Here is a 12,285-nt window from a genome sequence, read left to right as displayed (position 1 = left end):
CGCAAGCGTTAAATTCGATATTGTGAGATCGTACCATCGCCAATGAAGATAATTATGAATATTCAGTTATAAGGATGGAGAGTATCAGCGGAAAGTTGCGGCAATAATGGTTCCTAGGGGTCTCATGATTTATGAAACGGACATAACAATGGCTTACTGTGCTTTAGCAGACATACCGGACACGCCACGATAGCCCGGGCACTTCAAACTCCTGGTGTCCGTCCTCCATACTCATACCGCCAGTCTTGCGTGTATACATGCACTCGTTAGAGTAGTTGTTAATTATGATTCTAACAAGCATGGGCAAAAATTAATCCCCATAATAACGACAGAGTGTGGAAAACGATGGAAGGCGGCGCATCGTGCATCGTGGGCGGCCCATGTACATTGTACAACGTACGTGAATTTGTTTTACCTCGAGCTCCCTCTGGGAGACAAACTCACAAATTCTCACCTTTGTGCCCTGCGCATCCCAGACGAGCTAGAGCTGCCCTTTGGAAATGAACAGGGCACAAATTCTACCGTCTTTTTCTCTGCTTCTGCAGATGTTTTCACTGTTGTCTTCAGACAGCCTTCTGTACAGGTAATTCCTTGAAACAGCAAGTACCTTGTTATGCCACTGTTCAAGACAATCTGCCTGCTCCAAATAATTGCCTTGAAAAAGGATCCCCCAAAGCCAATATATGTACACTGCAGCATCGTTCAAATTTCAGTTTCTAATCAAACTGAAAAACAAAATAATAAACAAAGCAGCTGTAACATAAAAAGAAAGCACAAACTATCAGTTTTTGACACATTTATTTGGCAGTGGAAAGTTAAGTAAAACCTTTTATTCAAACAAACATTTGTACACCTACATTAATTTTAAACAAACAAATGAAGAATTTATGGGGATGTAAACACCATACCAACTAGATTTTTATGCACAGCATAAAATTCCATTTTTCCCACTGGAGCGTACACTAGAAATTTACATGACTTTTTTATGTATACATAGTTACAAAATGTACAACTGAGAGAAATAAAAGCTGCTTGGTGGTGAATTTGATTTAGGCCTATGTAAATAAAATGTTTTATACAAATTCGGTATGTGCAGCGAGAATGGGTTACAATGAGGTCCGATCATCATTTTCATCAAGGACATAGGGCACCTAAAATGGACTGGGGTTTCAGAAAAGTGAGAACACTTATCTGGCCATGGACGTACATGTATTTCGAGAAATTTACACATGCAAGTTTAATAATGTAATTTAATAATCCTAGTAATGTTTTGACCTGTTATACTGAATTAGAAATCCAAATGATTTCTTGGAATTAACTCGGCAATAATGTATTTAAAGAATGGCCAGAAATGCATGAATTTCAGATGCTTTCGCATTCATGTAAATCCGTCACTTGAAATTTCAGGTGTGAAACTATGATTTGTTGCAGTTGTTTTCATAGAAGAGCCACAAATAAAAAAAAGATCAGGAAAGACATTTATATCTAGCTATTTTCTGATTCTTCTGATCTTGATAACGAGTCCTTTAATTTAAACGCAGTCAAACCTCATTAATAAGAGCACTGATCATGAAACAAAATACAATGTACATGTATGCAGGGAACTTGACAAGGAGTGTATAAGTAATTACATGTATAAAGAAATTTACTAAAGTGGGATCTGAACCTATGACCTTTGGAAAACTGTACCAATGCTCTACCAACTGAGCCGTCCAGCCCTACGTTGGTGGCTCTTCCCATTTGTCAATATCTGTGTCATCCATGGCGCTAGTCTGCTCATAACTCATTTAAGTCTGAATCTTTTGTTCAACATTTTTTTCATTCGTTCAAATACAAGCTTCCTGTAAATAAAGGTAATCTTGCACGTCCAAAGGACCTCTTATTACCGAGGTTCAACTGTACATTTAATTGCTTCAAACAGCAACTTCTAAATCCTTATGTTTAGATAATCTGAGTGATCTGAAATTTATTACATGTACATTGCAACAGGACTCCCCCACCCCCCCAAAAAAACCAGTATAGAGTAAAAAATTGTATTACAATACGATAGACTGACCCATAATTCAAGAAAAACGGATCTACTCCAAGTCTAGTCAACATAAAAATCTGCAAAAATTTCTTTGTTCAAGAATTGTGCATGTGGATGCTACACAGTGACTAAGTTTATTCATAAACTGTAGGCCAACATCTGGAGAATTCTGCCGAACAACAAAAATAAACCACAAACTTCTAGAATTGTTGACTATTTTAGGGCAATGGACTAATATTTGAATGTTGACTAAACTGTTTAAAATCACTGAAAATGTTCTGTACTGCACATATGGATGCACATGTATACTGTACCTCATTCCAGACAGGCTTAATCCATTTATGTGTGTTGTGATTAAGAAATGAAAATGTCACGTAAAATTAACATATGCTTTCTGCCAAAAACGTCAAGCTATGAAGTAAAACAAACCAAACTTTGAACTATGGTTAAAGAAAATGAACATCACTTCTCAAAGATCTTACAGCTCATGTGGTCCTAGAAGCACTTGCATTTGCTCAAACAATCAGATGTAATGAAATTCACAACCTTGTTCAATTTCCACCTTTATAACAAAAAGAATTAGCTATAAGAAAATGTCATCACTTTCTGGCAATGAGAAATCTGGAACCGTCTGGTCAAGCATTTTACTAGAATCCAGGAATGGATTGATTACGCCAGTGTTTTGACGAAACCATGGATGATGAAGAACCTCTTCCGCTGTAAGACGCTCTGCTGGCTCAACACGCATGATGCTACGTAAAAGACATTTAGCCTGAGATGACACAAAATCAGGCACAGTGAACTTCCCACGTCGGATCTTTGTGAACAATGAACTGGGCTCCGTGTCATGAAATGGGTAGCGCCCAACAAGCATTGTATACAGGATAACTCCCAGACTCCACACGTCGGCACACTTACCAGAGTAGCAAGGTTCACTGTTTAGAATCTCGGGGCTAACATATGCTGGGCAGCCATGTTTATCACAGAGTAGATCGCGATTACTGTTGTCAAGAATGTAAGCATCTTCAAGACCCTCTAGCATGAGTTCCGTTCTGAGAGGAAAAAGAGAAAGAAAATCTAACTTTTGACATGACAATGATGACAAAGAAAACTTTTACGCGCATGTACATCAAATTTTGAAATAATGCAATGTTTAAAAACCTTGGATCCTTCCTCATTAAAGGGGTTAGTAGCTGTTTGAGTTTGAGCTGAAAAAGGGGATTCCTCTTTCAAAACTAGGTTTTAGTCATAAATTGATTGGTAATGCTCTCCATGTGCCAGAATGCCGAACCAGACCTGCTCCCACACACGTCATGCATGTTCCACAGAACTGGATGGAGGTAACGAAGCAAGGCTATGTTTCAAGGATTTCAACTGCCTACAACTGACTCCATGAAATGTGTGATGTGTTTGAGGCGCTTACATTGAATTCGATTCACAGAAGTTCTTCGCACTCATAACTCAACTATGTACATGTAAACTGCCACAGGTTTAGCCAGTTTTACACTGAATTAACTTAAATGTACATGCATGTATTTACTCAAGTTTATGCTCATACAATTATTTGTTTATAAATAATTTAAGTTCCTTTTTTTTTTAATCCATACGTCAGTTTTTATTATTAGTTGTTTGTTTTTTTTTGCATGATACCTGTAAATGCATGTTATGACTTCCATCCCTAGATCAGGCGTAAATTTGAGCATTGGCATCTATTGAGGCTTAAGTCAACTGAAACAACTGAAAAAAAAAATCTTTTTAAATGTCTAGATAGACTCTGCTTCAGAACGAACTCAAAATATTTATTATGAATTAAATTAATAATGCCACATACGTTTACCAAAAGAGCATGTTACCAGTAAACTGTTCGACAAGAAGTGAATGACCAGTAGTACACGAAGAGACACTTTCGTTTATAAGCTTGTGGTCTATACAACATGATTGATTCTTTCCTCATGCGTCAGTCATAGTTAATTCAATTTCCCAGGCAGTTACTATTTCAGGATGCAAGCTTTTTTGAATATGTGCCGCGACACCAATTATAGTAACATGGAGCAAAAGCAAAGGACAATTACTCAGACAAGGACAAGCTACAGTTGTTCTCAAGTCACTTACCTTTGAGCATTTTTAAAGGTGAACTTGCGTAGCTTAAGATCTCGCAGCACAATGCCCGCTTCATGGCAGTGAACAACAGCCAATACCATCTGATAGAAGAGCCTGCTTGCCTCCTCTTCTTTCAGCTTACGCTTGCTGCGAACATACTGGTGCATATCACCATAGTCACGCAGGAAGAAAGCGTAAGCCTTCTCTTCTCCAATGAGCACTTCTTGGATCTGGGATATATTGTCATGTGGCTCAAGCTTGAAGTTTGGCGCAAACTTCTCTGTGTACTTCTTTGCCTCCACAACCTGCAGAGTGAAATCAGAAAATGGCACATGAGAAATTAACATTTAAGTGAGCAAAAAACATGCTCGTAGGCAAATAAACCATAATAAATAGGCCTACAGCCAAAATAGCTCCTATGACTTCCATTGTAAACATGACTAAAATTCCAAATGGGAAAAAGAAATTTAAAGCTTTTGAAGAGAAATATTGTAGACCTATACTTACTTTGCATTTTGTTTCTTCGTGAGTAACTGCATCCAGTGCACGGAACACACTCAACTCAGTTTCCTCAGTAAGAAGATAACCACCGATCTTTGACAGGACATGAGGTTCCTTGGGTACAAAATTCGGTGGGGTAGGTGCCGATAAATTCGGACTGAAACTGCAATATGAATTGGTTAAATCGGGGTGGTGTGTCCAAATGCACAAACGCTTTTCTCCGACTCCGATCATTTTGGATCGGAATGGGGAGAGAGCGTTGAACGTTCATCGGCCTCACCGTTGAAAAAAAAATCGCTCAGTAACTAGTTACCTGACCCCAACAAATGAAGCTGTGTCAAGTCAACGCCAAAGTCCTCAAAGCCAAACTTGCAAACTAGTTGAAGTCCACGAGTGAAGATGATATTGATGTAATGTTGGGTAATACCTATCACATGGAAGACTTCAGGGTTAACCTGCAATAACCTTTTGCGAAAGTCCAGGGCAAGAGCGGGTGACAGTTGATTGTGAAATGCCTGTTCAGATTTAGTCACGAGACAAACAAAGGTCAATATCCCATCCACAGAATGACAATGGAGCCTAGGCTAAGCCACGTAATCCTACATGTAGTCGTACAACGGTCAACTGGAGTTCTGCGCCTACAATCGGGTAAAGCAGTCCTTGAAAGTTCGTGATAAAATACGAATCTGTACACTATTTACAAGCAAAGAATAAAACTACAAGTCCGACATTTCCTGAGAAAATAGAAGTCTTCAGAGTCTATCTGTACATGTACACTGTACGTGTAGGCCTACGTGTGTGTACATATGCACGATCAGGTACGAAGAGACTCAGGCATGATGTATATTTTTGGCCACGGTGGAATAACTTGAAACTGCTCAGCAGTTCAGTTCTGCCTGAGGAAGAAAATATTTCAGTATTGATGCTTAAAGACGTGGAATTCGTTCACTCGTCATAAATATGACATTTGGTGTTGTTATTTCACAACACAGGCACACGTGAAGAGTATTTCAGTTCGCAGTGAGCTGTTGATGACTGACTCCCAACAAATTTGATGACGCAATCCGCGTTACCTCCCCACCACGTACACAGCGACAATGACAACCGAGCGAGTTCCCGGGCCAAATCGGGTCCTGCTTCCAAACTAACACTGGTGATTTTCGATGGTTCTCGCGAGCAGGTATGGACTGATCTTTTGGTCACAGATGATCTGCAGTAGTTACTAGCAGGAACTCCGCAAACAGCCAACGCTGGGTTGGCCCAGATGTGCGCCAATCCCGCTCAAAGGCGAGAAGTACTGCTCAGATGCGTCGGTGCCATTTTGCTCGCCAGTTAGATATGAAGTCTTGTTAATTTACTAGTGCAGTTTGTACGTGTATTTGATATAAGACCACCACGTACATGTAGCTACAGCGCTAGCTGACCACAATCGCGAGTGCATACAAAAATACACGTCGCGCACGACACAGTCAATCAGTCTGGCTCACGGCCATCAGGGAATATTAGTATATATTTATCCGCACATTCCGTTTTCCCATGACGTACGTCGTCACTCTAAGAGCAGATTAATTCAAAACGCAATCATATCCGCAGTACTATGTATCTTGTCTAATTTGCTGGAGAAAATAACGAACATCAGATTCTCACAGATTCGATTTTGTAAATTTATTCGGGGCACTGCTTTCTTTGCGCGAAATTTCACTGCGTGAATCGACATCGGACCACTACCGTGATTGCGACATACAGCCGACATGACGCAATCTTTTCATTTGAATATCAAGGCAAGCCGACCCAGCCGCATGCCATATTTGGTAACGCTGTTCCCAAATTTGGCCATCAACCGTAACAAGGGCTGACGCAACAGTATTTCCAGTGATTACTAGTGGATCGGCGTTTAGTGGTGGGTTGAAAAGTTCATTGATAGGGTCCAAACTTTTGAGTGCGCGGAAGTATGAAGGATGACGTAGACGGTGGTTAGTTTTCTAAGAACTGTTTCTTTTCCCTTGAAAGAGTCTGTTTGGGTAGATTTTTAACCCCGTTTCGTACAGCTTGAGTTTATCCATTTGGAGTGACTGAAAGCACCTGACCTTTTTGTCAGAGTTCCTTATCGTTACTATAATCATGATAATATGTGCTGATCAACTTTGCACGTTTTTGTCATGATGACAGTTGATTCCTTATCTTAAAATCGTCTCTGACCTTGAAGGCTTATAATTTTCTAAGCTGCTGAAGGGTTGGAATTACTCTCTCTTTCAAAGCTTATTCTTCAACTTCATTTCGCACGTCTCTACGTCTCAAATATATGATTTCCGAGCTTTTGGTAACTGAGTACCTTCTTCAGGCAGATTCTTGGGGCAAGCAGATTCAGTGAATCTGCTTGCCCTGAAGAAGGTACTCAATTATCTGCTTGCCCTGAAGAAGGTACTCAGTTACCAAAAGCTCGGAAATCATATTTCAGAGCACTGATTTAATCTTATATTCTTGTTGATATTCTGATCACGGTGCTACGCAGCCCTTCCATATTTCTCTGATCTACTCACTGCTTCGGTTGCAAAAAGGGGGGGGGGTTATTGCTAATGAAGACAATTATCACCCGTGACCATTAGTGTTAGAGAGTGTGACTTAACAACATATAACCAACATATATGGGTACAGTCCACCAATTCAAGCCCCATTGAAAACAGTGTAAAATCAGCACTCTTCAGGGCCCAATAACATGCACGCCAACATCCCTGAGATTTCTGAAACACAAATGAAATTTTTTTCTGGTCACTAATCTTTCAATTTCTTTTCAGTTTTTTGAGGGTTAACCAATTACATTTTAAATATTCCCACAAAACAAAATCACCACTCAAAAAGAGATTTTTCCGAAGTCTGATTGCAGCCATTTTTCAAGTTGCAACCCTCAACTTTCTCGGGCACTTAGGACCATTTTTCAACCGTAGTTTTTAGCCATTCTGCTCTCATATGAAAGCTTAAAGACCCAAGGAGTTGATCCTGGCAAGGATTTACACAATCTCACCAATTTGGGGGCCAAACAATCTCCTTTTTCAAAGATACAGTGGGGGTACTTTTAATGCTAATGCCGGAAACTGTCACTTGAGTTATGGTCTGCACCCTTTATATACACCCATTTTTCAATGTGTAACCAGGTCGAGTTTTCGTATTCTTTACTCTTACCCGACACCGGTTCCTGCTAATGTTTCTTCTGTTTTTAGTCACGCTCCACCTTTCTGTACGTGTACGCCATAGTGCATGTACATGTACATGTACATGTACTGTACTTTGCGCGGCGCGGCGGCGCTCCGGCCTTTTTCGATCGCTTGTGCCCAAATATTTATAGCGCCCTCTGGCGATTCACAAAACTTTTTTTGTTACTGCGCGCGTCTCCAAAATTTAATTGTCGTTCTTTTGTTTAAATTCAATACCGGGCATTCTTGGGTGTCAGCTGCGTACCGGGCATTCTTGGGCGTCGTTGGGTTAACTTGTAAAGTGACACAGTAGGAGAAGGCTGATTTCGATCCAGCTAGCACAGCTACCGCACGTCGATCTGTTTGCTCGTGCATCTACACAGATTTTGTGCAGCACTTGCTATCATTTTTGCCGCACATGAATCATAAAGGCATGAACGGCCAGTCCAGGTGCACGTGGTAAGTAGGACCTTTGAATAAACTACCTGTACATAACTTTTTTTATGCCGTTTCTAATGCCATAGAGTTTTTATTAGTGGAGCCACCCGGTCACAAATGTTAGACACCAAACAACACCGAATGGTTGAGAATGCATCAAAAACCTCAACCTCCAGAGAAAAATTTAAAAAAATGTCTATTGGCTGTTTAATGGGGAGAAAATGCTCAAGGTCAACCTATAGCGAATGTGCGCAAACTACTGCAGACTGCCTATCTACACTACTAGTGGAAACACATTATGCAGTAAGCATCTCAAAATTACACTTTTTCACATGAAGCAGCTTCCACCAACTGTTCCTAGCTGTTCCTACTGATAATGGGGAGGGTTACCTTGGCTAGACACTGCGATATGCAGAGGCCAAGTGCACGCAAGACATCAAACTTTGGTCATGCTTTAACATGGAAGCTCACCGTAGATGTTACTCCAGTTGACAGGCTCTAGTCCAAGGGTTGAAAACGTGAGCCCAAAATAGGGCACTGCCAACACAAGAGTGGAACAAATCACAAAGGAGAGTGTCTCAAAAAATTTGAGTCACCTGTGCATATCCACGAATTACTCAGTTGGTACCAAGGCTGTAAGCTTGACTATCTAAAATTGAACCGCCCCCCCCCCAATTTGGGGTTGGCTTCTGTTAGGGTTAGCCTTCATTAGGGTTGGCATCGGCTGGGGTTACGCTCTGTTAGGGTTGGATCCAACTTTTCTAGGTTTCATTCAGTCCATCCTAATCAAAGAATTTCATGAAACCGACTCGCACAAAAAATTACAAAGTTACATGTTCCTCATGCAATTACCTGGATATTTATCGTGTTCGACAATCCAGTATCTCTGATGTCTCATAATCCATAAAACTTTTATTCATGGCTAGTTGTGGCTCCACCACTGCCAGGACCAACATAAACAACAGGGATGATTTTTAAACCCAGCTGCCACTACTGCCTGGACACCGCCATTTTGAAATATAGGGTCCAGTCCACTAATTCAAGCCCCATTGAAAACAGTGTAAAATCAGCACTCTTCAGGGCCCAATAACATGCACGCCAACATCCCTGAGATTTCTGAAACACAAATGAAATTCTTGTCTGGTCACTTATCTTTCAATTTCTCTTCAATTTTTTGTGGGTTAACCAAATGCATTTTTAATTTTTTCTCACAAAACAAAATCACCCCCCCCAAAAAAAGCAATTTTTCCGAAGTCTGATTGCAGCCATTTTTCAAGTGGCAGCCCTCAACTTTCTCGAGCACTTAGGACCATTTTTCAACCGTAGTGTTTTAGCCATTCTGCTCTCATATGAAAGCTCAAAGACCCAGGGAGTTGATCCTGGCAAGGATTTACACAATCTCACCATTTTGGGGCCAAACAATCTCCTTTTTCAAAAGATACTGTGGAAGGGGGGGGGGCACTTTTAATTGTAATGAGCTGCCAGAAACTCTGAATTAGTAGTCTGAACTCACATAGGATTGATGCAACTGTTAATAGCGCCCTCTTGACGCTATCTCGCAACCGCAGATTGTACACGCTAGGCCACCCTGAAATACTCTACTTCGTGGGCTCCGTCTCTAAGGCTTCGGCCGTTTTTTTTGCTACCTGACCTACCTTAGCAAGTTATAGCGCAAATGTAAGTCTTATCGTGCCACCTAACCTCAAATAAGATGCAACATAAAAAATAAAAGAATGATACAATGGAGCTTGAATTAGTTCAGTCATAGGTTCCGTGCAACCCCCCCGGGGGGGTGAAATTTGATTCGATATGTTCGCAGGATTGCGTGTGGATTCATTGTCACTCTCCGTTTCAAAAAAAAGCTGCTCCCCGTCTTTATGAACGTTTACTTTTTGAGTGGTGATTTTGATTTGGATGGATAATTAAAAAGCTTAGGCAGTTAACCAAGTGAACTTATGAAAATGCAGGTGCGACTAAATCTAGTTTACGTAACCTCGGGGACTACGGTTGGCAATAATTTGGCACCGCACTTTGCTGATTAACACAATGTCGAACGAGGTTTCTTCGATTCAATACTGTTTCAACGATATGCTTGGAATACCATTGGTAGGTCTGGTGCAAGTCCAATTTTGACAAGTTACCAACTGGTTTTTCTCTAACATTTGTCACTGATGTCATTTGTCGATGTCACTTAAAAATGCTTTGTATATTGTCATACCTCCAATCCGCAAAATTCAACTCCTAAAAACAGTCAAACGCGTCCACAAAGGGATTCAGTGAGAATTTGGATAATCAGATGCTGGTATTACAGTTTTCATTAAATTTGGGAATAGAGACGTTTCATATTTAGTGCACTAATGTAATGGGCGTAAATTCTGATGGGATGTGGTATATATCACCCCCTTCCCCATTTTTGTGGTAAGAAAAAATAACTAAAGCAGATTGTAATGAATTTTTGATGGCTTCGCCACTGACTTATGCACCTCAGTGTGCGGTATGTTGTATTAGAGTGCAACAGAAGTGCGGTTTATGTGCGAAACCCAGTATTGCACTTCACTGCGCCTCATGCGATCTTCAAGTGCAAGTTGCCCGAAAATAGTGTGGCGGTGTGATTGTTTTCCCCGGGCCTAACCTAAGTTTGAGGGTCAAGTCTGCAACCGGTTGGGGTCTCGACTCTAACCTAAACTCGGTTCCTCCTCGGTGCAGAGATCGCTCAAAGCGACCTAAAGGCTAAGGGAGCAGATCCGTTTTGGTGGAAATATATCGCCGATTATGATGATTGTGATGATCTCTGCCAATTAAACAATACACAACAAGATGGACACCTGACAATTAGATTGCCGGTAATCTCAACAACAATGTGATTTATTCAGACATTAAACAAATAATTAATTGATCAAGTGATTAGGGATAATCCGTATTGGTTAAGCTTTATTACAACCTCTTTTGTTTTGCGTGGTCTTGAGGAGAGGCTATTAGCAATACACAGTTGTCGCACTGCGTCGCGCCAATCAGCAACGCACGGACTACTGTCGCCTCGCGCAACTCCTACATGCAATGCACAAAACAATGCCGCACCACATGAACGCTATCAGCAATGCATGTCTAACGTTGCCAACACGAGACCAATTACCAAAGCTGGACCCAAGTCGCACTGCACATCTCAATGGCGCACTGCTTAAACAACATCGCATAGCCCAATGTCACTATAGCGATACGGCCCGCATACACTAAGCACCACAGCACCGTGGGCCCAGCCCAAATCTGCACATGCAAGTGAACGGCTACACTGTACAACCTGTTCAAGGCTACACGGAGACAGTCTGCCCGCCCGTAGCATATAGCAGCATTCACAACGTTAACACGCGCCACAGTATGGAATTCCTTATCTGCCGTCGTCCGTGGTCCGTCGCCTTTTGCTTTTTGTTGTGTCCCAATTCTGCCATTTACCAGTTCCAAACATACCATTTTCCGTCGCCTGTCGTGCGTCGTCCGTCGTGCGTCGCGCGTCGCCCGTCGTGCGTCGTCCATCAAATGGGTTGCATACTAGGGCCTACAAAAGCCGGGATTTAACATTGAATGTGATGATTCCATTCACTTTTAAGGATCTTTTCCTAATAGGCAAGTACAAATCCCACCTGCAAAGCATAATTATCTACATCTTGCAATCTTGGTGTCATCTGAAAGGGCACATGTTGCTCTATTTATGCATATAAGTTTCATATCCATATTTGCAAGTAGTTAGGGGTATATCTGCGAAAGGAAGTATTATTAGTCCCATTATTAATGCCAATAATGCTAGACTACCCCTGCCCTTTGACAAGAAAATATCGCCTTTATGAGAATTCAACCAAGTGTTTTTGGGGAAAAACATTTTCAGCAAAAATGTTCAGGCCAACTTATCCTCAGTCTTATTCTAATTTGCATACTGTAAAAATGTGCCGACTTGTTTTCATCAAATTCCAGAAAGAAATCTGCCAACCGATACAGATATTCCATTTTGTCCTCTCAATTTCACCTCGAAAT

At 41.1% G+C, this 12,285-nt stretch overlaps 1 protein-coding gene and 1 long non-coding RNA gene across 2 annotated transcripts in view; both read right to left on the bottom strand.

The window, feature by feature from the left end:
- LOC147799767 (uncharacterized) overlaps positions 1 to 12,285 on the bottom strand; it is a 70,330-nt gene that overhangs the window by 20,155 nt on the left and 37,890 nt on the right. The gene's annotated exons all lie outside the window — the stretch shown is intronic.
- On the bottom strand, positions 782 to 5,988 carry LOC110987391 (tribbles homolog 2-like). Its single transcript, XM_022250088.2, is given in 4 exon segments — positions 782 to 3,081; positions 4,142 to 4,434; positions 4,637 to 4,819; positions 4,821 to 5,988. Coding segments are annotated over 4 exon segments (1,026 nt in total). The 5' UTR covers positions 4,902 to 5,988; the 3' UTR covers positions 782 to 2,612.

This window comes from Acanthaster planci, linkage group LG02 (assembly GCF_054643075.1).
Source record: "Acanthaster planci isolate LZ-2023a linkage group LG02, COTS_SCS, whole genome shotgun sequence".
Classification (NCBI taxonomy): Eukaryota; Metazoa; Echinodermata; class Asteroidea; order Valvatida; family Acanthasteridae; genus Acanthaster; species Acanthaster planci.
The sequence above is the reverse complement of the archived record's forward strand: the minus strand, read 5'-3'. Positions and strand labels throughout refer to the sequence as shown.